The sequence below is a fragment of the Rhinolophus ferrumequinum genome, chromosome 11 (assembly GCF_004115265.2).
Source record: "Rhinolophus ferrumequinum isolate MPI-CBG mRhiFer1 chromosome 11, mRhiFer1_v1.p, whole genome shotgun sequence".
Lineage (NCBI taxonomy): Eukaryota > Metazoa > Chordata > Mammalia > Chiroptera > Rhinolophidae > Rhinolophus > Rhinolophus ferrumequinum.
In genome coordinates, this window is record NC_046294.1 from 12,443,031 (window position 1) to 12,469,524 (window position 26,494).

Below are 26,494 nucleotides of genomic sequence, written 5' to 3' on the forward strand. Positions count from 1 at the left end.
ATGTTTGACTGATCACAGCCCCACCTCACCTTCTTCTGCTTCTGCTCATCTGGGCAAGTTGATAGAGAAAGAGAAAGAAAAAAGTGCTCTTCTTTTGGCACACAGGTAGAGTGTCGTGAGCTGAATAATGGCCACAAAAGATATCAAGTCATAATTTCTGGAACATAAAAATATTACCATATAAGAAAAGTTTCTTTACAAATATTAGTAAGTTCTTGAGATGGGAAGCTTATCCTAGATTTGCTTTGTGGGCTCTAAATGCAATTACAAATATCCTTATAAGAGGTAACTGGAGGGAGATTTGACACACACAGCAGAGGAGAAGGCATGTAATTATGGAGGCAGACATGCAGATGATGCAGATACAAGCCAAGGAATGCCAGCAGTCACCAGAAGTTGGAAGAAGCAATGAATAAATCCTCTCCTGGAGCCTCTGGAAGCAACACAGCCCTGGCAGCAACTTGATGGTAGCCCAGTAAAACTGGTTTCCCACTTCCATCCTCCAGGCCCAAAAGATAATAAAAGCAGGTCTTATCTTAAGGCATTAAGTTTGTGACAGCGGCCATGGGAAACTAATGTAATGGCAACCCTCATTCCAGCTCTACCGCCTCCCTAACTACTATGAAAACCACAAACCAATCTCCTTCCTTTGCTCTTTGAAACCATTTTTGAGTTTCCTTGGGAGCCACCCTTCTCTGGGTGGCTCCTTCTTGGCATGTGCGATTTCATCAGTCTCAACATCCAAAACAAATTTTATGTACTAGGCAGTCTCCATCTGACTCTGTGACTGGATCCCACAAAAAGGATGACTCAAAGGACGATGGGAACAAGCATCCGGAGGGTGGAGCTGAGAGCCACAAGAAGTTATTCTCTTGGAAACTGGGTATTTGCCTGGTTGTACTTCTCAATTGCTATGGACCTCTTTACATCTTCCATTTTTAACATCTTACCAAAATATCCTCTTTCTTTTGCTGGTTTTGATGAAGCAGACAGAGATGTTGGGAACCAATGTGGCAAGGAACTGAGGACAGCCTCTAGGAGGTGAGGGGACAGCCTCCAGCTAATAGCCAGCAAGGAAATGATGCCCTTCTTCTTAGAATAGCAAAGAAATGAATTTTGCTAACAACTTGAGTGTCCATGGAAATGAATCCTTCCCCAGTCAAGCATTCAGGTGATACCCAGCCTCAGCCAAGTCTTTGATTGCAGCCTTGTGGAGGATCCAGCTAAACTGTACTCACACTCATGTTCCACAGACTGTGAGATGTTAAATACGTATGGTTTAATCTTCTAAGTTTTTGGTAATTTGCTATGCAGCTAATATAGGTGTCCTTTATCTGCTTGAGAAAGTTTCCTTTCTTTTTCTAATTCAATGAAACATTTTATTTTTAATGTGTATTGAATTTGTGAAATCGTTTTTTGCAATCTATTGAGATAATCGTATGACTTTCTTCTTTAATCTGTTAACATGGTCAAATAAATTAATTGATTTTCAAATACTAACCAACATTGACTTTTGAAATAAATCCATCTTGGTGATGTCATAAAGTCTTGACTGTTCCTGTGTTTAGTGATTTGTTTATTGTTTGCAATATAGTGACTATATGAGAGATGTTCCAGATGGTTTCTCCCACCAAAGAGGGTCAATCATTCCTTTGATGAAGTTAAGGCTGATAAACTCAATCCAAGCATAAGCTGATCTGGGTAGAATCTTCCTTATGATTTTGGCAAGAGACAGTGGACCTCCAGTTTACCCCTACTCCAAAGGCATGGCAATCCAGGGCCTTCACTTAAGAACTTGGGCTCTCTTTGTCTGTTCAACAAGAAGAGAACCATATAACTTCACTTACATGTGGGATATGAAACTGAAAGCAACACACAAACAAGACAAACAAAGAAACAAAAACTCATAGACATAGACAACCGTTTAGTGGTTACCAGAGGGTGAGGGGTGGGTGGTGGTAGAAGAGGCTAAAGGGGGTCAAATAAATGGTGATGGAAGGAAAACTGATCTGGGTGGTGAACACACAATGCATATTGAACACACAATGAATATACAGATGATTATTATAGAAATGTACACTTGAAATCTATATAATTTTACTATCCAGTGTCACCCCAATAAATTTAATAAATTTTTTTTTAAAAAGAAGAACATGTAAGAATTCTTGTGTTTCAGTAGTTCTGGCTTATATCTTTCATCTTCCACCCCAAGCAACTTTAGAAATTGGCAAATGTTGTGAAAGGAATATCGCTGTGTGTTTCAGCCACATAAGTCTCCAATTTTGATACTCTAATCCTGTACAATTTCCAAAATTACTGCAAGTTTCTCTGAACCCAGCTGAAGCCCTCTTCCACAAGCCATACATGTATTCTTAGATGCTAGATTGCCTTGATTTTCAGAGAAATGTGGTCAATGATTGTCAGCGTCAAATATATACATGCATATATATCTCAAAAGGTTATTCTTCAACTATATATACCAAAACAACCAGTCGATAAGACAAAGCTGAGTTTGTTACTTACCTTAGTAAGGGAGAACACCACTTCACAGAGTATTGGCTATTTCTAGGGAGAAGGGCAGGGGTCAAGGAAAGAATTTAAGAATTGAAAGTTTGGTTTAAGGTGGATCTTTCAAAGCAAGGGTTTGATTAGGATTAGCTAGAGATCAAGAGACAGCAGTCCTGGCTGTTGAAAACAGAAGACAAGGATATTGCGGTGAGAGATTCAAAGAATTTAGTAAACTGTCTGTTGATGTTTTTTGTTGAAGAGTCCAGGGATTGTTCAGGAAATTTCTGTAATGAGCAATCAAAACATTTCCCTGGCCAAAAAAACACCTGATGAAAATTAAGTCATGCTAATGAAAACAGAATAATAGCAAAGTCATGTTAATGCAGACAGCAAGGTATGGGTTTAGTTCTTAGTTTCTCAGTTGAGTTGACATGTTTCTATTCTATGTGATAACTGCAATTTACATTTTGTTTCTCTTAGAAGTTCTCAGTGGGAGCAAAAAACTGCTAATAGTCATCACATTCTACCTCAAGTGGAAGGTTTTTGGACAGTTTATGTTTGCAAAGTAAGTAACAGAGGCTATTAAATTGTGTGTGTGTGTGTGTGTACATATATATAATTTCTTTCATCTCTCAGCAGCATCCATACATGGGAGATGTCTAATCAGTTGTCTACAAAGTTTTATAATTTTTCTGATATCAGATAATATAAAATCAGATGTAGAAAAGCAATTTCTTATGCAGTGCAGTCTTTGTAAACTCAAATCTAGAACTGACAGCCAATATCACACTTGCCATATACCAGCTGATCTGATGTTAAAAAGTTAAATTTCAACTATATGTGTATGCCTCACAACTGTGCTTTTCTAGAACACTTGAATAATGAGTATAGTTAGCTAATTCTGTTAAGAGAGGTCCCCTTCATCCTGCCTTGCCGTCCACCTCTCCTGGATACCACCAGGGACATTCTGAATCACACTAAAGAGTGGAGCGAAGTCCCAGGAAGTATGCAAAGATTGAAAGTGATCTTCCACAGATGCAATGGTACTGTAACTGGGGAGAATAGTCCCTTTTTACAATAGCCTTAGAGGTTTGAACCCCTCTGCCCACAGGTTGTGAGATCATTCAATTAGTGGTAGGTTATTACTTGCCTCTCTGAAGACTAGGAGTAGGGGAAGAGAATGGGTATTTTTAATATTTAGTGGGAGAAATTCTAAATAAATGTATTTTTAAATGTAAATTGCAAAGGAAACATATTCAGAAAATTAGTTTTATGTAGTAAAGTTTTCAAACATTTTATTTGAATGTTTAAAATTATTTCATTACCATCATTATTAACATAGTAAGTAAAAAATTTGTTAAATTCTCAGTATGACCATATTATGCTAAAATGACTCATTTTTGCTAAAAGAGTTAACTTGCATTTCACTAACTCTGTCCTTAAACTGTCTCAAATGACAAAATAAGTTCACTCTTCTGTGCACGCAAGTAGAAGGTTCACACTGCAAATAAAGGGGAAAAAGAAATTGAGTTTGGAGCTCACTGTAATGGAGAGTTCCTGAATAGTTAGAACTTCCACAGTGGATTGAAGAGAAATTCTTGCCCTTAGAAATGAAACTGAAGTTGTCTGACCATTTTTCAGTCTTGACTTAAGAGTAGATCTTTGCATTGGATATAATTTGTAACAAGATTCCCTCTAAGATTCTGCGAATATGGGAGTCATTAATTTTCTGCAGTGCAGAACAAAATGTAGAGTCTATAATTAGTGGAGTGCCACAAATTATAACTAACCCTTAAATGTCATTGTTTTAGTGAAACTGTCACACACAGTATATGTAGGACTAATTAAGTTGATGATGAGAACTTATGTTTACTAACTGGGATGGCTCTGCCATTGTCTTGCTGCTCTCTGACATAAGATGCTCATCTGTAAGTCCTTCCATCTTCGCAGAGCACCTGCTGATACCAAGTCCTACAGAACCCTCCACAGGGCTCATCCTTCAATGCCATGAAAAAAATTATCCATTTTCAGTACTGACAACCACAGGTAACATTTCTTGAGCTTCCATGTGGTTTTTGAAATAATTTAAATGGCAATAGTTACATTTTTAAATATTTGAACTATTTGCAAGGAACCTCCACAATAAAGGAGGTCCTTTGCAGGATTCCAAGTGTCATTAAAAACAACCCCAACATTACTGAGAGTGAAAACTGCCTCTTCAAATTAACATTAACAGTAATTCTATTATAATTACCAATGTGATTTTAGAAAAAGAATTCACAATGGCAATAACCCTGCTAATTATTCCCCAGGTATCCCTTAGAAATGAGCACGTTTGGTGGGATTCTTCAAATGTTTGGTCCCCAACTGACATGAGAATGCATAAAAGTTGTTGGTTATATTGGTGAAATTCTTCATCTAGGTAAGTGGAAAACAGTTCCTTCTTTGGTAAGTAGTTTCTGTGGTTACGAGACTGGCTTCAATGGTGCAAAAATAGGCTTTATTGATCTGAGTGCAAGGCCTATTGATTTGTGTCTAAGTCACTGAAAAATGACATTCATCAGTTAGTATTATACTGCAAAGCAATCTATGTCATTTCACCCTTTCTTATATACTTTCTACAGGAATTTAAAACACTTTTTGTTTAAATAAGCTTTTTTGTTACAGGTAAGAGAACTGAAGCATGGCTGGCTACCTGATAGTTTGAATTAATTTATTTTCTATCCTAGGGTTGTTTTTTTGTTATATATTTGGGAAGAATTTAGTGAATCATAGTATTTTGATAGGATCTTTTTGTTCATTCTCTTTTAAAGCAAGAATCCAAAATTAGGGTGAAGGAGAATGTTATAAAATAAGAAGACACGAAAAGAATGAAGAAAGAAGTTGGGAGTAGTTGAAGAGAAGTCTATTTGAGTTTTGTTAGATTTTCTCTTGGACTAGGCGATATAGATTCAAGGTAACTGAGGTATACCTTAAAAGTAGTTTGCAGTTTTCTCTCTGCCATAGATCAATCTGGTAATAACAGTGAAGCATTAAGCTCTTCCTTTGCTAAAGTTGTTTCTGTATTCTTGGGGGAATGCACAGAACCAGAAATAGAATTAATGACATGTATGCATAACACCAAAATCTAAAGGCAATACCTTCAGAGATTTAAGTCCCAAATGCTACCTGGTAAAATAAAATGCCATCTGCCCATTGTTCAGTTTCCGAAGACCTACTCACCTCAGGTAGGTTTCTAGAGCCAAATTTAAGATTTTAGGGGAAAAAAACTTACCTTTTGGGAAAAAAGAAAGACATTTGTAAATGAATTATTTTACTCCTGCTTACTCAATTTAATGACCTTGACAATTTAATGGCCAAAAATATTTTCTTCTCATAACTGGAAAATCTGTCTGAATTTATTAGGATTCACAAAATAGTATTTTAATTATTTTATTTTGTTTCACAGGAAAGTGTTTACACCTTTGTATCATTGGGCAAGTATATGAGAGTTTAAGGAGAGTTATATTTAAGGAGAGTTTTATTTTCCATTTGATTTGTTTAATTTTAAAAATAACGTAGGTACCACATTACAAATAACAACATGTGCATATTCATATTCATATGAAACATATACCATATTTACTGAGGTTTAAAAAAAGCCATTACCTATATTATTTTCTCATAAATCAAGAGAAACAAACATACATGCAAACTCAAAACGTTCACATAAATACACACACACACAGGGAGAGAAGCCTATACAGCTCAGAAGCATTCATTGCCCACTACCCCATTTACTTTTTTAAATATAGAAGTCCATTTAAAATCTAAAGAGACGCAAATTTATATGTTAAATTCTGTTGCTTTTACTTCTCAGCTCTTTGATTGTTCAAGAGACTCCTCTTTTGGCACCAGATCATACCATGTATAGGTAACGAGTATTTTGGCAAAAGCATAATGAATTTTCAGAGAAAAGTTCAATAATACTGATTTCATGATTACTAAATACTGAAGAGAATGCAGACCAGGATCAGTAGCATAATTTTCATTATAGTGTGTGATATGCTCATTGTTTCTAAAACTAATACAAAAATATTTTAAACCAATCATATTTTTGAGAACCATAAAAATAGTGATCATTTTTTGTGTTCACATGAATACTTAAAATAATAGAAAAGGCTTAGTTAGTCCTATACATAACAGCCTTGAGGCTCTAACGCTGACATTTGTTCATATTATTATGAAGATATAATGAGATATCATTTTATCCACATCTCTTCCTTGATACAAGGAAAGTAATGGTCAGAGAAACTAAAGAGCTCGCAGAAAGTGACAAAGCTCCTGAGTGACATAGAGATTTAGATCCCCAGTTTTTTTTTTTAAATTTATTTTTAATTTATTGGGGTGACAATTGTTAGTATAATTACATAGATTTCAGGTGTGTAATTCTGTATCACATCATCCATAAGTCACACTGTGTGTTCACCACCCAGAGTCAGCTCCCCTTCCATCACCATACATTTGATCCCCAGTTTATCAGATGTCTATATAAGATATCTTTTTTATTATTGCCATAGAGATCAATGCCTCTTTAAAGAGTGACACAGGACCACGTAGTTTTCTAAGCATAAAAAGATAATTGCAGAAATAAATTATGTTCTTCTTTGCAGATATTTTGTGGCTGTCAGAAGAGTTACACATGCATCTATCATTTTCTCAGAAGTTTAGACAATAAAGTAGAAAAATGGATAAAGGAAATTGCTCCTCCTTGACTGAATTCATTTTCGTGGGAATTACTAATGACCCTGGGATGAAAGTGGCCCTATTTACCATGTTTCTGGTTGTTTATGTCATCAGTCTTCTGGCCAATCTTGGAATGATCATTCTAATTAGAATGGATTCCCAGCTGCACACGCCAATGTACTACTTCCTCAGCCACCTCTCCTTCAGTGACCTCTGCTATTCCACAGCCATTGGGCCTAAGATGCTGGTGGACCTATTTGCCGAGAGCAAATCAATCCCCTTCTCTGGCTGTGCTCTGCAATTTTTTATTTTCTGTGCCTTTGTAGACTTTGAGTGTCTGCTGCTGGCAGTGATGGCCTTTGATCGGTACAAAGCCATCAGCGACCCGTTGCTCTACGCGGTCAACATGTCCAGCAGGAGGTACTCACTGCTCATGGCTTGGGTTTACATGATGGGGATGGCAGATGCTCTGGTCCACACGACATTAGCATTCCGCTTATGTTTCTGTGGGTCGAATGAGATTAACCATTTCTTCTGCGATGTCCCACCTCTCCTTTTGCTATCTTGCTCAGATGTTGAGGTCAATGAATTGGTGATATTCACCATTTTTGGCTTCATTGAACTGAGCTCCATTTTAGGAGTTCTTGTGTCTTATTGTTATATTATTCTATCAATTTTGAAGATCCACTCTCCTGAGGGGAGGTTCAAAGCTTTCTCCACCTGCACCTCCCACTTAACTACTGTGGCAATTTTCCAGGGAACTCTGCTTTTCATGTATTTCAGGCCAAGTTCTGCCTACTCCCTAGATGAAGACAAAATGACCTCATTGTTCTACACCCTTGTGATTCCCATGTTAAACCCTCTGATCTATAGCCTACGGAACAAGGACGTGAAAAAGGCGCTGGAAAAACTGAAAACTAAAAGGTGTTCTTAAATATTTGTACTATACATGCACACACACTGAGACACACACGCAGTGTTTGTTGTTTTTGTAAAATTATATTGCATGATACAAGAGAAACAAAGTTGTCTCAAATATTTTATTTTAGTAAATGAGTGTTTGTTCTAAAGTTCAATGTCAAGAAATGTTGCTGTTCCTCCAAACATGTCATGTTTCATTATGTGTCAAGAGTTTCTATATGGCACTTCCTCTTTGTGGATCACTTTCCTGGCTTTTCTAATTTTGCTTAATTTTTATTTGTTCATTCTTTCATTCAAATATTATTGTATTTACACTAAGAGTCATTGCATGTTTACTGAGAGATCTTTGAGCATTTAAGTCCTTTATATTTTATTTTACATCTGGTAGCTTCTATACGAATGAATTCTATAATCTAGTGCTAATAATAGACATTAATGAACTAAGCAGTCAAAGGATTCATAATAAGCTTCAAAATCATCTTGAAGTAAAGAAGAATAAGGGCTACAAATTCATAGCAAATATCTAAATCTAGTGTAAGAGAAAGGTTTCTTTCGATAGAGATATAGAGCCTTAGCTCCAAAAAGATAGTTTGGGAGAGGAAAGGATAACAGGCAGAGAGAGGATCTCACAGTTACAGAGGTCTTGAGGTGGACAAGTCCATGTCTTTTCAGAATGAACAAGCCATGGTTGCCACAACAAGGAAGAATCTTGAGGACATGATGCTAATTGAACTAAATCAGAGAGAGACAAGTACTGTATAATCTCACATATACGTGGCATCTAAAAAAATTCAAACTCATAGAAACAGAACAGATTTGTGGTTGCTGGAGATGGGGGATGAGGAGCGGGGGAAAGTGGGTGAATTTAGTGAAAAGGTACAAACTTCCAGTTAGAAAATAAATAAGTCCTGGGGATGTAATACACAACATGGTGACTATCGTAAAAAAAAGAACCCTGGTCATTTGCAAAAGGTGAAGAAATTCACAGACAGCCTGAAATGAGGAGAACAAGGAAGTAAGTTTATTCAAGATGCCGGCATAGAAGTAGCCGGGACAGACAACTGCACCCAACTTTAGGTTAGCTTTCTCTTATATAGGAAAGGATAGGTAAATTTCCTTACAGCAGATGTAACATATAGGCTGAGGTCATTTGACTGACATATGCTGGTTAGATAAATAGTTACTTTCTGCACAGGCTCTTACCCAGAATGCATACAGAAAACCCACGGGGGGGCCAAACCTTGATGCTCATTTTATTTTAATTGTATTATAAAGAGGCTAGAGTTCACGTAATGGACAGATTTTAACAGTTTGCACATGTGTGAGGAACCAGTTAATACCAATTGGGTCTTATCTCCTCTTTTTAGGAGGGTTTGGACATCTTTATTTCTAGGGGATAAGCCTGGGTGGTTCCTGGGGAGGAAATGCAGAGCTGGGCAGTCACCATTCAGGCTCACTTTTATTACCCCTTTTTTGCCTCATCACTGGTCTTCTTTAAGCTCTTTAAATTCCATAGAAATGACGTAGTCCTGTCTACCGTATAGCCTCTAAAATACCTGACCCGTCTGCTTAGAACGCTTTCTCTACCTACTCGCAGCTCTCAATTAATTCATACTCATGTCTTAGATCCCAGATAACTGTCTATGTATCCAGGAAGCATTGTAACTTTGTTCACTACTTTTGAATAATGTGTTTTGGATTTATAATGTCCAGTCTGTCTACATTCTAGCATAATTATAGTTTATTATACATAATTTGAATTATTATTAACATTTGTCACTTACATTGAATGATAAGATTCATTAGTATAAAAATTACTGGATTCACCATGAAATACAAAGTATACAGAAGTGTAACAGACACTTAGGAATATCTCAGTAACTTTTAGAAAATTAAATTCATGCACAAATTAAAGATTGATGAAACAAAAATTGGTCAATAAAACTCCAAGCTTTTCCACAAATAGGGAGTGCCCCATATAAATTCAATATATAAAATGAAGCATGGAGTATTTAGGCAATGACACATTTTGGCATGGCTGGACACCCAAACCTTGTACAAAAACAATCAATGTAGCATTATTTGGGATTTCACAAAAAATATATACTATGGTTGTTCATTGGGATACTACACAGCAAAGAGAAGGAAAAAACTATCATCACATGGAAAGGCGTGGAGTAATCTCATACACATAATACTGAATGAAAGAATCCAGACGAAAAAAGGATAAAAACCTGCATGATTTTACTTCTGTATACTTTATAAAATTTTACTTCTCTAACTTTATACTCCATACTTGTAAGTATAATATCAGAGCCCATGGACAGTGTCTGAAAGGCTTGTTTTTTTTCTGAGTTTTGGTCATGGTTTAAAGCAGGGACGTCTTAATTTTGAAAACTTTGCCTTCTTTTAAAAATATATACAACTCGAAAAGGTTTACTAAAAGCAAAGACTATTTACTATCAGATTGCAGGCAACTACAGAATTTCATTATTAACTCGAGGTGTCCAGGAGTTGCTTGCACACAATACATGTTCAAGATAGTCTTATAAAATTAGTAAAGCCTGCAACTTTCATAGAATATTTCATTAAATGACTCTTTTTTGTTCCCAGAGGGTATATATATATATATATATATATATATATATATATATATATATATATCAGAGATGTGTTAGCAAGCCACAGTCCCTACTACTTGTTTTCTGCAACAGGGACACTTACTAAACCGGGTTTTTCCTGGAAGCACTGTCACACACTGAGCTTATATGATAGTGGTCCAGGCCTCAGGGCCACACAACCACTTTCTGGAAGAAGGAGTTTGTAAGTAGGGAGTTGCTTATACAGTATTATGTTTAGGGGCACCAGTGATGTCAGGAAAGCCATGTACATACATAGTTTTTTTTTCTTCTCATTTGTTTGTCTCTTATTCTACCTCAAATCTTCTCCCTCACCCCATAGTTAAAGAAAGCCATTCTATTAAAACACAAACCCTATGGGAAGGAATTTAGACTATCCAATTTTCAGCAATATATTGCTACCCATGCCCTGGGTTTAATGGGGAGTGGGAGTTAGACTACAGGTCTGGAGGGGCTTCCATGTGTATGGAGACAGTCTAGATCCTGCTTAATGAGGAGTGTCGCTGGGGAAACTGGCATGCGTGGGGACAGGGAGCACCTGAGGGAAAAGGAGTATGGAAAGGAATGAGATGACAAGGCTGAGTCCTTCTCTAAATACGAACCAGAGAGAGAGAGACAATAGCAGGAAGGCTCTTAGGTACCACAAATATAGCGTTTTCTTGAATTTACATGGTGAAAAATTACTTAGGTGGCTTTTGAAATCACCTAACAATATTTTAAAAGGTCTGTATTTCTTTCTTAATCACCCAGGACGTGAGGGATTAGTAGGAAAGTGGGGGAATGTTATATCCAGGAACTTGTCATTGCACTGCCCACTCCATAATTACTGATGATGAGGGAAAAGCAAAGAAATATATTCATTATTTGCACCTCTCACTTAACTATGTTTCTGCATTACAGGATATAACAATGCTTCCACAATATTGAAAAACAACAACAGTCTTGTCAGAAGATGTTTGTTACGGCACCAATTAATTTAAGAACTATTGCCTCAACTCGGCAAACATCATGTCTTTAAGAAAAGAATAATAAAATTATCATAAATACAACATAGGTTGGTGTAGAAATAGCACGATTTAGTTTGGATAAAAATGTGCCACAGATTCAGTAGAATATACAAATGTAAGAGAGATTATTGTCATTATCATTTATCAGTTTATATTATATATTTCCAAGGAGTCAGGCTTCCTCATGGAGTCCTAGCTATGAGGACTATGACTCAAAAATAGAAGGAACCAGCAGTTTACTATTAAGAGACTGAGATGACTTTACTCCCCACTTCTGTCCCTTCCTTCACATCCCTTGATTCGCTGGCCTGAGTAATGGCTGTTGAGAACTGCACTGGCTTCCCTGACTTCATTCTCCTAGGACTTTCTGGCAGACAGGATGTGCAGCGGGGGCTCTCTGTGCTCTTTCTGCTGGTTTACGGCATCACTGTGATCACCAATCTAGAGATGGTTTGGCTGATCACCATGGACCCCAGACTCCACTCGCCCATGTATTATTTCCTGAGCAATCTGTCTTTCTGTGATGTCTGCTACTGCTCCACTGTGTCTCCCAAGATGCTGGCTGATTTCCTATCCTGAGCAAAAGACGATTCCATATAATTTATGTGCCATCCAGATGTTTCTTTTTGGTGCCTTTGCAGATGTGGAGTGTCTCCTGTTGGCTGTCATGGCCTATGACCGTTATGTAGCTATTTGCAATCCACTTCTTTATACAGTGACCATGTCCAGGAGCATCTGTACCCAGCTAGTAGCCATTGCCTACCTTGTGGGCTTGGTGGATTCAGCAATCCACACCTGCTGCACATTTCGATTGTTATTCTGCAATTCTAATACCATCAATCACTTTTTCTGTGACATCCCACCCTTACTAGCCCTCTCGTCCTCAGATACATCCATCAATGAGATGGTGATGTTCACTTTCATATGCTGTGTTGTGGGGTTCAGTGTTATCACTATCTGCCTCTCCTACAGCTACATCATAACTACCATCCTTAGAATGAACTCAGCAGAGGGGAGACGCAAAACCTTCTCTACCTGTGCCTCCCACTTAACTGCTGTGGCTATATTTCATGGGACACTCCTGTTCATGTATTTTTGACCCAGCTCAAGTTATTCCATGGACACAGACAAAACGGCCTCTGTTTTCTACACAGTTGTCATCCCCATGTTAAACCCACTGATTTATAGCTTAAGGAATAAGGATGTGAAAGGTTCCCTGAAAAAACCAATTAACACTAAATTAAGGTCTGGGTGAACCAGTGTTTTCACCCCAAAGTATTTATTGAAAGATTATCAGAGGTAAAGTTCGGGTCCTGTGACATAGGTTCCTGTAGTCTTACCGGTACAATCTTCTGGATATTTTCTGTTCCTTATGTTTGTGCCTAAATTGCGTATAAACAACAATAATTACTGATCTTTGTTTTCTCTCCAAACTAAGTTAAATAAGAATAGGTCCACATTGTTCTTTTGCAAGGAGGGTCTTTTTATACCTTTCTTTTCTGTTTATGAATATGTCCCAGTGAGGTATCATGAAAATGGCAATCACACCCATGTCAACTTAACTTAGCATCCTTAAGATTCCTTTAAACATGCATACATATAATGGGTTTAATAAACTCGCACAGTGAGAAGGGAGTGTTAGTGTTTAAGTTAGGTTTGTTTGTCTCCTTCCTATGTACCACATAGCTTCACCCTATAAGTATCTCCTCATAACACTTAGAAGTATATAGTTAGTAAATAAATAAATAGGAATATATTGAAAATCTCCTGTCATAACTCAAACTTCCATGAAGACACATCCCTTCTCTGTCTTGTTCACCATTATTTCTGCTTTGCTATTTCCAGGGTTCAGCTCCAGGATGCCATTCTTAAATGTTTGTTTAATAAATTGTGAGTGTAACCTGAAATAGGATGCAAAAAGGAACTCTCTTCATTAATTCTATTCTAGTATGTTCATCTTAGATGAAATCTATCAGCGCTTCTTTCTTCCGTCCTTGGCTGTGACAACAATCAGGGAAAAAAACTATCTGAGGTAAAACTCTTCTAGGATCCTCTTTTCCTCATCATTATTGCCCAGTTATATCAGCAGACATCTCCAGGATGAAAAGCTCTAGATTTATATTACACCGCACTGTGCACACCAACCTGTGAATTTCCCTTCCTGCCCTCCTCACACGTAGTGCTCTTGACAATTGTAAAGAAATCACATAAATGGAAGCTGGGGATAAAGTACCTGGACATTTTCCAAAGGCCAGGGGAAAAGAGGACTGGATCTCCTTTGGTGTGTTCATAGCATCATATGTACTAGTTAAAATTAAAATAAACTTAAAAAGTTGAAATGATGAACATTACTCAGCAATAAGAAAAGATGAAATATTGTCATTTGTGACAACATGAATGGATCTTGACATTAGCATCCTAAGCAAAATAAGTCAGACAGAGAAAGTCAGGAACCGTATGATTTCACTCATATATGGGATATAAAACTGAAAACAACAAGTGAACAAGACAAACAAAAACTGATAGACACAGACAACATTAAGTGTTTACCAGAATGTAAGGGGCAGGAGGTGGTAGAAGAGGGTAAAGGGTATCAAATGTATGGTGATGGAAGGAGAACTGACACTGGGTGGTTTACACACAATGTGATATATAGATGATGTATTATAGAATTGTACACTTGAAACCTATAATGTTATTAACCAATGTCACCCCAATAAATTTAATAAGTTAATTAATTAATTAAAATTTTAAAAAGCTGAAACGCCACTTGATACAGTTTAAATTAAAAGGAAGATATGCTAAGTTAATAATGTTTTCAATAGAAAAAACCCCAAGGAACATCATAGTATTTACATTAGCATTACTTTTATAATGATCTATACTTATATAATGATCTGTGTATCTGTATCTGTGAAATAAACTAGAACTAAAATTTCTAAAATTTTAGTAGTGGTCATTGCTGAGTAGATAGATGTTAAGTAATCCTATGAAGTATTCCAAAAACTCAATTTATTGCATATGCTGTTTGCAGTGTATTAAATTAGGAATTTATCCAGTTATAAAAACATAACACAGTTTCTGGTTCACAAGAGTATTCATTTTATTTTAGGCTGTTTTCAAGAAAGGTACATGGAGACACCCTTTTCTGGTTTCAGGGGGACAGAGTAATGGGTTACATGAGGTTTTTGATTTAAATCCTCTTCCCAAATTTTATATATTCCTGTAGTGTGTATAATGAACTATTATGTACTTCAAACCTCATAAGAATAAAATAACACATTAAAAACATACAATTTTCAGCAAGTTACTTGTCTAGCATTACTGTTTGAACAGAGTTTTAAGACAAATCAAAATATTTCATTATTTCTTAAATATTTTCTAAAGATTTTGATTTAATAGCCTTACATATGGTCAGGATACCAGAGAGTTTTTTCTTTCAATCTTTTTTTCTTCTTCTTTTTTTTTTTTTTTTTTTTTACTATCCAACACACTCTCTATCCGGGACTAAACTGGTGCTGACAGAAAAGATGGTATTGTTCATGCCATCATGCCGTTTTTGTTGGTTGAGACTTCACTATCCACAGATTATTAGGGGACCATCCATATAAAACTGACTTTTCCAACAGAAGAACCAAAGGTCAAGAAACAGACATTGTTGAAAAGCTGTCAAGCTCAGTTTCAAGGTTTCTTAAGAAAGAAACATTTGGCTAATCACTTTCCTAAAGGCATGTTTGACATCTTTATTCCTTAGACTGTAAATTAGGGGGTTCAACATAGGTATGATCAATGTATAGAACACAGAGGTCACTTTGTCAATATCCAGTGAATGATCAGCGCTGGGGCGCAAATAAATGAAGATGAGGGTACCATGGTAAATAGTGACCACGGTCAGATGGGAAGCACAAGTGGAAAACCCTTTTCTTCTTCCCTCGGCAGAACCTGTTTTAAGAATAGCTGCTATGATGCACATATAAGAGAGAAGAACTGTCAGAAGACAGATCGCTTCCACCAAACTAGCAAAGACAACAAGAACAATGTCGTGTTTGTAAGTGTCAGTGCAGGACAGAGAGAAGAGTGGGGAGATATCACAAAAGAAATGGTTTATTTCTTTGGAGCAAAAAGACAGCTGGAAGGTATTAGTGGTATGAATAACTGAGCTCATGGTACCCCCCAAAAATGCTCCAATAACAAGTTGGTAGCAAATCCTCTTAGACATCATAGCACTATAAAGCAGTGGGTTACAGATTGCTATATAGCGGTCATAAGCCATGGCAGCCAAGAGGAAGGATTCCGTGTCAACCAAAGAGCAGAAAAAAAATAACTGTGCAACACAGCCATTGTAAGAAATGGTCTTCTTATCGGAAACCAAGTCCACAAGTAACTTGGGAGCAATGACGGAAGAGTAGCATGCATCAATGAAGGACAAAATGCAGAGGAAAAAGTACATAGGAGTGTGCAAGTGGGAACTGGTTGTGATTAACAAAATCATGCCAAGGTTCCCAATCAGAGTAACAGAGTAGATGCAAAAAAACACTGCGAAAAGAACACTCTGAAGTTCTGGATGGTCACTAAATCCCAAGAGAGAGAACTCAGTTTTCACAGTGCCGTTCTCCAACTCCATTCTCTGCAATGCTCCTGGACTTCTGAAGTTGCAACAGAGTATTCATGGTGATACTAATAATAACCTCAGTATTAACAAAAAGAATAGAAAAGAAAATGGTCAAAATAAACAGAAGAGTAATTCTAAATCTACTTGGGCATCCTGATCACTCCTAGTCATATCTACAGTTATTGTAGTATAATATTATGCATGGATTTTTCAATTTTTTAACTAAATTCATAAATTATCATTTCTATTTCTTAAACCTATTGTTTTCCACATTAAATGATACCACCATCAAACCAGTTGCTGAACTCTAAACATTGGCTTCACTCTTTCTTCAACTCTCTCATCTTCTACCAATGTCAAGTAATAGTGGTTAACCAAAGTGTTCTATAATAAACTCTGAATAAATAGCCTCTGTTCCCATTTGTGTGGTTTTTTTATTTCCACAACAGATAAAGCATCGCTGTTCCAGGTGAAGCCCTGTATAGATAAAGGCACAGTTTTGTATTTCTCACTTTGACATGTGGCTTAACCCCTGAGGATCTAAGGAACGCCTTAGAGTTGTTTGAAATCCACTGGTAAAATAAAAAGGTTCGGAAGAGTTATAAAAGTGCCTGACTCCTGGCTCTGTCGCTCAGTAGCTGGGAAACCTTGGACAGGCCAATGAATCACTGAGTTTCAGTTCCATCATCTATAATACAAGAACAATAGTACCGTTCTTATCAAATTGTGTGTTAAGTGAATTTCCTTCTCTAGCCTTCATATAGCCTCACCATCTTGTGACTTTACTGTTCTAAAGTCGGCAACCGCAATTATGAGTCAATACAGACAACTATTATCTTATCTGGAATCCAAACTATGCAATACAACCAGAGAAATCCTCATGCTTACAGATTTATTAAATTCAATCCAGGTAATATGATAATGAGATCCCGGAATGTTTCCATGCCTTCCGTAGTGAAAAATATTAAAAGATGTTGAAAAAGGCTCACTTACCTACCTCTCTGAGTTTTCCTGCCTTTCCTTGTCTTTATCCTAATTTACATACCTGTAAGTTTTAGACAACTTATAGCAACTGAAGTGACACTTGTCTATAGACATGCACATTTTGTCCATTGTAGAGACAATTGATTTCCCTCCCCACTGTGAAAAAGCCAGTTCTGTATTTATTTATTTGCGAATTCCTGATCTATAATTCTTTGAATTAACTTTTATACCCATGAGAACAGCTTAATTAATGAATGAATTCAGTAAACTCATTGACACATGTTCATTTTATATTTGTGTAAAAGTCACAATATACGTTATAAATGTGTCTATATGATATATATTATACATATAATTATATATAATTGTTCTTTAACATTTCATATTATACTAGCTGTTTCCTTATTTAATAGCTGTTGAAAACCTTCATATTTCCTATGAGGTCTCTCATTCTATGACCTTCTTCTCACTGTCCAAAAATGATTTCTATTTTGAGGAGAAAAGTATGGAATAGCAAATAAGTATATCCTCAACTTTCCCGAGTCATTGTACAAGCATTTGAATTCATTAGTGATTCCCTCTCTCCCTTCTTTTCTTTTCTAGGAAAAATGTGCCCCTACTCTCTGAAGGTAATCCCTCCAGCTGTGCACCCAATTCTATTTGCATCGATTAAAACACTTATTAATTTATTACTATTAATCTTTACTATTGCTACTGTTAATTTATCTCTCATAAACTGTCAGCATATAGCAACATTTAAGTCACTTTCATTTTAAAAAAACATTGCCCTGTATCTACTTCCATTTATTTTCCTTCATTTTATTGCAATGTTTCCTTATAGGCATCTATACTGGTTTTCACTTTGTCACTTCAGCTTACTGAGAAAAAATTTTTGTCCCAACAACATAAAACTCTTTTTGCTCCTCATCCTAAATTTCATCCTAGATGTCAAATCAAAGATTTTTCATTGTATAACGAACTTTATTTTTCTGTTCCATGTGATAGCTTTGTTGTCTCCTTTCTTCTTAAAATCCCCTCCAATAATGCTGAGGTTTGTTTCAAGGTTATCAAATGTTAAATGTGCATTTTTTGTTGCTGCTGTGGTTTTTATTGGAAATACCCCGAGGATTTAAACTTGTGTTATTCTAGGCATGTTTTTCTCAAAACATCAGTTTCCTATGTGTAAAATATGTGACTATAAGAAGAGAGCGTTTAAAATCCTATCAAGCTCTAATATCCTAGGATTAAGGTAAGAACACTTACCAGATCACTATCTTTTTCATTCACCTTCTTACTACGCTGTTGTCAGCTTTAGTCCATTTTTCACTGGAAAAATTAATTTTGAGACTTAAAGATAAAACAATATTGACCCATTGCAATATTTTTCATAATCCATTTATGTAGGCCTTCTGTGCTCGTAGAAGAAACTCATGCCTCCCTAAGAAAGTTGTGGTTCCCTGGGATAAGGCAGGACCTTTTATATTTTGCTTTGAGGGTTTGAGAATAGATTTCTAATCTCACAACAGGAACACGTACTCTGTATCCAAATCCCAGTGGAAAAATTTATGTGAGCAATTAAACCGTTCTACTGAAGAGTTGATTAAACACAAAATGAAAGGATGTAATTTGTTCTTATACATCTTGAGAATGTCTCCAAGAAAAATATAGTTTGGCTATCAAAATAGTAAATTATTATATATAACATTGGATTATGATATTTGTCATCTAATTTGATTTAACCATCTCAAAGCAATTGACTTAACCACTAACAGAATATTCTGTATGTTAGGATGAAGGAATAAACGGGAAAGAAGCAAAAACCTATCTACCTAGCTGCTGAGAATTAGATCTTGAAAGTCAAAATGAAGATGGAAAACCAATTATAAACAAAGTTAATGACTCTAATATGTGTTATACGTGCATCATGTTGAAATGGAATTCTGGCCATCCAAGGCCAGAATAAACCTGAGAGTTTCCAATAAATACATTTATTCTGTGAATATGTTGTGCCAGGCAGTGTTCTGGGTACAAAACAGAGAAAAGGAGGATAATTTCAACTGAACATTAAGAATCCTGACAAATACCGAGTAGTGAATGAGAAACAGTAGAAGAAGCAACATAAGCAATTACATGGGGATTGGAAAGTCCATCACATGACTAGAAACTTGAAAATGAGATTTAGAGCGAATGTGTTACCTAATGAAGAAAGACTGGACACGAATGAAGTACATGAGTGTGTAATGAAGAACACGAACACACACACACACACACACTCACATACACGTATATATATTGTCCTACATCATATGTATGTGTGTACATACACACATACATACACACATACATACGAGGTAGGACAATTAAGTTCACAAACTCATCCTAGAAAAAGTGCTATATATTTCATTGCTGAACATCACTGTAGCCATGCAACAGCTTAACCTTTTGTTTCCTTCTACCTGCCCCCATAGAAAGGAGATTCTGTAAGAAGATCCTTTCAGGGACTTTGCTAAACCTTTGTGTTTGCACCTTATGCCTCCGTTTGGTCCCAAAAAGATAACTGGACAGTCAACGACGAGTAAGATTCCTCACGGAAGGAACAATTCAAGCCAGACGCAGCCACGTGGGGACCAACAGGAGAACCCACGGGGTTCACAAAGGTGGACACAGCCCCCCACCTTCCTCAGGCTAAGGAAAGCCTCAGCCTCTGTGGTTGCATTCCTTCCCAAAACCTGCAAGGGAAGTGATTCAATGAGGTGCTCTCCATCTATTCATATGAATATAGGTTTTGTCCCTCGGGGAAGTTGAAACTTAAGGTCCAGCTTTCTGCAGGCAAGGGTGATTGACTCTAATCGGTTATCTATTAAGATGTATGAGATTCACAGACCGTGGAATAAATAATGCTAATACCTTATGTGAATATCAATAAAAGTCACGGCTTGCCTGAGTCCAGGCTCCAGTCTTCCATGACTGCGAGGTCCCCTGGCCTACTGAGATTTAACTGCATCAAGTCTCTGCTTCTTTCTTTTTTTTAAAAAAACTTAACCTAAAGCTGCCCCTTTTCATTCCCTCACTGCCCGTGTTGCGCTGGACGCGACACATCACTACGGTCACCTTCAAAGTACTCCCCTTGGGAAGCTATGCACCAACGCCAGTGCCTAGTCCACTCTTCAAAGCAATTTTGGAACCCTTTTTCTAGAATGGCCATCAGAGCTGTCATCATATTACGCTTGATGTCCTGAATGTCATCAAAATGCCTTCCTTTCAGTATTTCCTTTACCTTCAGGTAAAGAAAGAAGTCATTGGGGGTCAGATCAGGTGAGTAGGGAGGGTGTTCCAATACAGCTATTTGTTTAATAGCTAAAAGCTCCCTCACAGACAGTGCCGTGTGAGCTGGTGCATTGTCGTGATGCAAGGGCCATGAATTGTTGGTAAAAAGTTTAGGTAGTTTTCGTCTAACTTTATCATGCGGGCTTTTCAGCACTTTCAAATAGTAAACTTGGTTAACTGTTTGTCCAGTTGGTACAAATTCACAATGAATAATCCCTCTGATATCAAAAAAGGTTGGCAACATTATTGCAATAAGTTCGCAAACTTAATTGTCATACCGTGTGTGTGTGTGTGTGTGTGTGTGTGTGTGTGTATAGGCAATGAGTTTTGAACTTTTATCTGCCCAGAGGATTAACCTCAGCAGAAAGAAACTTTTTCCCAATAATTTCAGCAAAATCCCATAGTTACATCATTACTTCACTATTGTCCGCTCAGAAACTAATCACTGAGTTTCTTGGTGACTGACCATGAAGATGTCACCAAATCCCATTGGGTACAGAAACAGAAACCAACCCAGAATAGGAGAGGCTGGGTGCCCACCAGGAAATTCAGATGTGATTAATAAGGGAAAGGGAAATACATATTGACCCCTACAGTTTGCAAGTAAGAAAGTAACCAAAGTATATATGTAAAATAAAACCACTTACAGAAATACAGAAGAAACTTTTATGTGCTTACTTTTCAGACATGTCTGAGGAGCACTCAGGGTTCCTCCATTATTCCCAGAAAACGGAGGTGTTACCTATAAAGTAGCATTGGGAAGAAAATAGAGATCTGACATTTCATGTTTTTGTGAATCTAAATGTAATGCAGACTTCCTTTCTGCTAATAATACAAAAGAATCAGCCTTTAGATATAAAAAGTATGCCTATATCTTAGTAGGATATGGAGGCCAATAGTTATCCCTGCTAAAGTAAGACTAACTGTGTCCCCAGTGCCCTAAAATCAAAGGTCTCTGGGACATTATAGATTCTGGAGAGAGATGGAATTAGTAACTGGCTAAAAAGTGAGCACCTGGGTATCTATCTGTAAAGGCTTCTTAAACACAGAGAAGTTCAATATTGAAGGTTCCTCCGCGGAGACCAGAGCTCTAGTATATTGATGCACTCTAGTTTCATGACTCCCAGCTCAGGACTTTGTTCTCTAGGAGAGATTTGACAATGTCTGGAGACATTTTTGCTTGTCACAAATGTGGGGAAGGGTGGTTCTAGCATCTAATAGGTAGAGGCCAGGTTAAATACCCCATAATGTAGAGGGCAGACCCCCACAGCACAGAATTGTCTGGACCAAAATGTCACTAGTACTAAGGCTGAGAAACCCTGTTCTAATTAGAGGACCAAAGGTAAACTGTTTTCTCATTTCATTTTAAAATGCAAAATTCTTATGGGTAATATGGGAAATCTCACTCCATTGAAATCATCTGAAAACCAATCCAGAGTCATATTTTTATCGTAAGTGGAATATAACTCCATTCTTTTAGTCATTATTTATTTAAAAAATTATTACAGTAAAAGACATATTACCATTAACCCCCCTCAAAATACTGCCCTTTGCTTTGAACACACTTGTCCCATCATTCTAGCCGCTTTCTGAAGCAGTCCTGGAAGTCTTCTGTCGTGTCTTTAGTTGTGCTGTCGTGGCTGCCTTGATGTCCTGAATCATTTTGACTTTGGGAAGAGCCAGGAGTTGCATGGTGCCAGATCCGGTGGATAAGGACACACTCTAATGTTTTTATTTGACAGAAATGCCATATACCAGAAGTGATGTGTGATATGGAGCATTGTCATGATGGAGGATGATTTATGGCACACTTAAAAACACACTTTCTCTCAACCATAGCTCACATCTGACTGACTGCACCGAACAAGTTGAAACTTGTCACACACTGTTACAAAAATCTGATGCACCACTTCCCATATTGAAGATCCTGCCGTTCCATTGAGTGGCACTGAGCAGCAGCATTCACCATATTTTGTGATCACAACGGAAAGGCTCCATGTCACACATTGCTTCTGATACGGCAATTTCTGTCTAATGAAAACATTACGGTGTGTGCTCATCGAACTTATTCACCGGGTCTGGCACTGTGCAACTTCTGGTTCTTCCATAATGTCAAAATGACCATGAAAGGTAAACGTTTTGAATCGATTCAGGACATAGAGGCAGCCACGATAGCACAACTAAAGACACTCATGACAGAGGACTTCCACAACTGTGTCAGAAAGTGGCAAGAACAATGGGACAAGTGTGTTCAAAGCAAGGGGGAGTATTTTAAAGGGGATTAATGGCAATGTGCCTTTTACTGTAATAATTTTTTATAAATTTAAACATTCACTGTATTTTATGATCACAGCTCATAAATCCACCGATAATCTCTAAGGCTGGTAGTTTATCCGCAGTTTACATTTGACAGACTTGACGTTAAGAAAGTTTAAGAATCTTCCTCAAAATTACTCTTCAGTGTCTGAACCTGTATCCAGGTATTTAGTCTCAAGCCACGTGTTCTTGCTACTTCACTAAATAACAAGGACCTATGTTGCATTTAAATAAATAACACCAATAAAGATATACACAATAACAAATACCAAATGAAATCTTAAGAAAGTAATAAAAACAAATGAAGTGTTGACATTGCAGGAACATAGGAAAGGTAAATTATGATTGAGCCTCTAACAGATGGGTGTGTAAAGTTTGAAAATGGACTCTCATATAGATCAGGTTCTAATCCCTGAAAACTGTAAGTGCCTCCTTATTTTGAAAACAATTATTTGGAGATGGGATTAAGTTAAGGATGTAACATGAAGAGATTATCCTGGATTATCTAGTTGCTCTCTAAATGTTATCACAGGTATCCTTAGAAGAGAGAAGCAATTTCAAAACTTTCTCTTTTGTAAAATAGAGAGTATACACATACACACACACACACACACACACACACACACACACACACGAGAAAATGTAGTAAAAATTCAGCAGAGAAAGGTTTGAAGATGCTAGCCTTGAAGAATGAAGTGATATGACCACAAGTCAAGGAATGTCTGCAGCCAACAGAAGCTGAAAGCAATAAAGGAACAAGACAAACAAACAAAGTGTCATAGACACAGACAATAGATCAGTGGTTACCAGAGGTTAAGGGTTACCAGAGGGAGAGGAGGGTAAATGAGGTCACATATATGGTGATGGGAAGAAAACTGAATCTGGGGTGGTGAACACACAATGTGATATATAGATGATGTACTATGGAATTTTACACTTGAAACCTATGTAACTTTACTAACAACTGTCACCCCAATAAACTTAAAAAGAAAAAGAGCTGAAAGAAATAAAGAAAGAATTGTCCTCAGGACCACATGAGAGAGTGTGATCTTCCCGACATCTTCATGTTGGCTCAATGATATCAATTTCAAATTTATGACCTTCAGAACTGTAAGAGAATAAAGGTTTAATGTTTTAAAACACTAAATTTATTATTTTTTATAAGCCATAAGAAACTAATATAATAGGCCTAGAATATAATAAATTTAAAAAGCATAATGGATGCTTACAATAACTTCAGGCAGAGCAAACAAAAAATTAACACGGATATAGGAATTTTTAAACGTATGGTATCAAATACATGATCTACTTCTTTAATAAAAAGTTAAGGTAAAATAGAGAACAAAAGGTAAAAGTAATAACATGATAATTTGTTAACAAGTTCTACCATATATTGTGCTAAGAACAAAATACATCATTTAATTTTTATGAAAATTTTAATATAAAATTAGAGTATACTCTATTTTACAAAAGAGAAGGTTTTGAAAGATCTAAAATTATAACCTTGCAATAGAATCGGTAACAAAAAAGAAAATAATCATAAATGACTAAAAGGTAATACCCCAAAATACACAAACATATAGAAAATTCACTCTAGATTTTCATGAGAAAACAGACTATGAGACAAATGTATACTCATTCCATGTAAAAAAATGAAGGCACTTTAACAAGAATGGTTGCATTCATTAAGGAGAATGAAAAGACATGTCTCTTTATGTGCACTTTATTAGAAATATATTTATGCTGTCTCAAACCAAACAATAGAGTCTAACAAAGCATTCCAAAAACACATTCCAAGCAATTAGAGATTGGAGAACAACAGCAAAAGGAGTAAATGCATATGAACCAGCCCATAAAAAGGAAAATAAATCAATTAATAATACAGGAACATGGAAAACAAAAGGAACATGCATAGTTCCTCCCGCATGTAAAATCCTTCCCTAATTCACTTTCTTTCACATCCCCTCTTTAAAGTACAGCAAGCCCCTCTTTAAAGTACACTGAAGAAACTCTGACTCTAGCTGAAAAAAGAGCTTCTCAAAAAGTAATTGGAGCCCACCACATTACTGAGAGCTTCTTTCACGTCCTTGTTCCTCAAGCTGTAGTTCAGGGGGTTCAACATGGGAATCACCACGGTGTAGAACACTGAGGCCACTTTGTCAGTACCCACACTCTTGCCAGAACCGGGCCGGCAATAAGTGAAAAAGATTGTCCCTTGGAAGACAACAATGGCTGTGAGGTGGGAGGCACAGGTGGAAAAGGCTTTGCGCCTTCCCTCTGCAGAGCGCATCCTCAGGATGGTGATGACAATAAACAAGTAGGAGGTGAGGATGATCACGATGGTGATGACCTCATTGAACGTGGCCACAATGTACAGCAGCAGTTCATTCATCGTGACATCAGAGCAAGCAAGAGATAAGAGCGGGGGCAGATCACAAAAGAAGTGGTTAATCACATTGGATCTACAGGATGGGATTTCAAGAGCTAAACACAAGTGAGTCAAAGAACACACAGTCCCACACAGGTAGCAGCCAGATACCAGCACCATACGGAGATTCTGGGACACGGAGACCATGTAGAGCAGTGGGTTACAGATGGCCACAAATCGGTCATAGGCCATCACAGCCAGCAGGAATACATCAGTGATTGCACGTGCAAAACAAGTAGAATTGTACTATGCATCCCAGGAAGGAGATGGTTTTTTCCTTGTTTAAGATATTGTACAGAATCTTTGGCGTGATAGTCGTGGAGTAGCAAAAATCCACAAAGGATCCACAGGTGGCTGAGAAAAGAGTACATGGGAGTGTGAAGTCTAGAGCTGACCAGAATTGGTGCAATCATGCCCAGGTTGGCCAGAAACGTGACTCCATAGATGAGAAGGAAGATCTGGGAGAGAAAGAATCACAGCTCAGGGACATCTGATAACCCAAGAAGAATGAATTCTGTCACAGTGGTACAGTTGTCCTGACCCATTTCCACCATACGTCAGGTTGGAAACCAAATAAGTTTTGTGTTTCTTCTGAAATCGGAATAACAGAGAAGACAGATATTTATATTAAGAAAACATACCACTGATGTCAAACACAGTGTATTTGATATATAACTGTCAAATAATTCTAAATGTTCCGTGTTTCAGTGGATTCCACTGAGCAAATTTAAAGTATCGACAGAAAACTACATGATTCCCAACTGTTATCCTCCACAATAATTGAGTTGATCAATTAAATTAGGTGTTTTGATGGACTTTAAAATAGATGCAGTGATGTATTTTTAAAGCCACATGAGATCAACTCCTGTTTCCTGTAAAATTTAGTAGGTTCTGTTGAAGTAGGATAATAGCTACTGTGACCCTATATAACATACACTATTTTTTTTTTTTTTAGGTCAGTCTATCAGTCGTCTAAATTTGCAAAGGTATGAAGTCCTGTACAGTTTCCTTGTTAGGGAGTGTGACA

At 37.0% G+C, this 26,494-nt stretch overlaps 2 protein-coding genes and 2 pseudogenes across 2 annotated transcripts; 2 read left to right on the forward strand and 2 right to left on the reverse strand.

Annotated features, from left to right (window-relative positions):
* Window positions 1-7,234: 7,234 nt before the first annotated feature.
* LOC117031146 (olfactory receptor 5W2-like) lies at window positions 7,235-11,700 on the forward strand. The gene is made up of 2 exons (XM_033121501.1): window positions 7,235-8,157; window positions 11,694-11,700. The coding sequence occupies exons 1-2, from the start codon at window positions 7,235-7,237 to the stop codon at window positions 11,698-11,700; spliced, it is 930 nt and encodes a 309-aa protein (XP_032977392.1).
* A 415-nt stretch (window positions 11,701-12,115) lies between these two features.
* LOC117031155 (olfactory receptor 5W2-like) lies at window positions 12,116-13,055 on the forward strand (annotated as a pseudogene).
* Window positions 13,056-15,491: 2,436 nt separating this feature from the next.
* Window positions 15,492-16,427, reverse strand: LOC117030450 (olfactory receptor 1020-like). Its single transcript, XM_033120517.1, has one exon. It carries the CDS (start codon window positions 16,422-16,424, stop codon window positions 15,492-15,494), a length of 933 nt encoding a protein of 310 aa, XP_032976408.1. The 5' UTR covers window positions 16,425-16,427.
* A 5,295-nt stretch (window positions 16,428-21,722) lies between these two features.
* LOC117030448 (olfactory receptor 5L1-like) lies at window positions 21,723-26,012 on the reverse strand (annotated as a pseudogene).
* Window positions 26,013-26,494: the final 482 nt, after the last annotated feature.

Bases quoted from the DNA above. Each gene is read 5' to 3' on its own strand.
- LOC117031146 (XM_033121501.1), top strand. From the start codon at position 7,235: ATGGATAAAGGAAATTGCTCCTCCTTGACTGAATTCATTTTCGTGGGA.
- LOC117030450 (XM_033120517.1), bottom strand. From the start codon at position 16,424: ATGGAGTTGGAGAACGGCACTGTGAAAACTGAGTTCTCTCTCTTGGGA.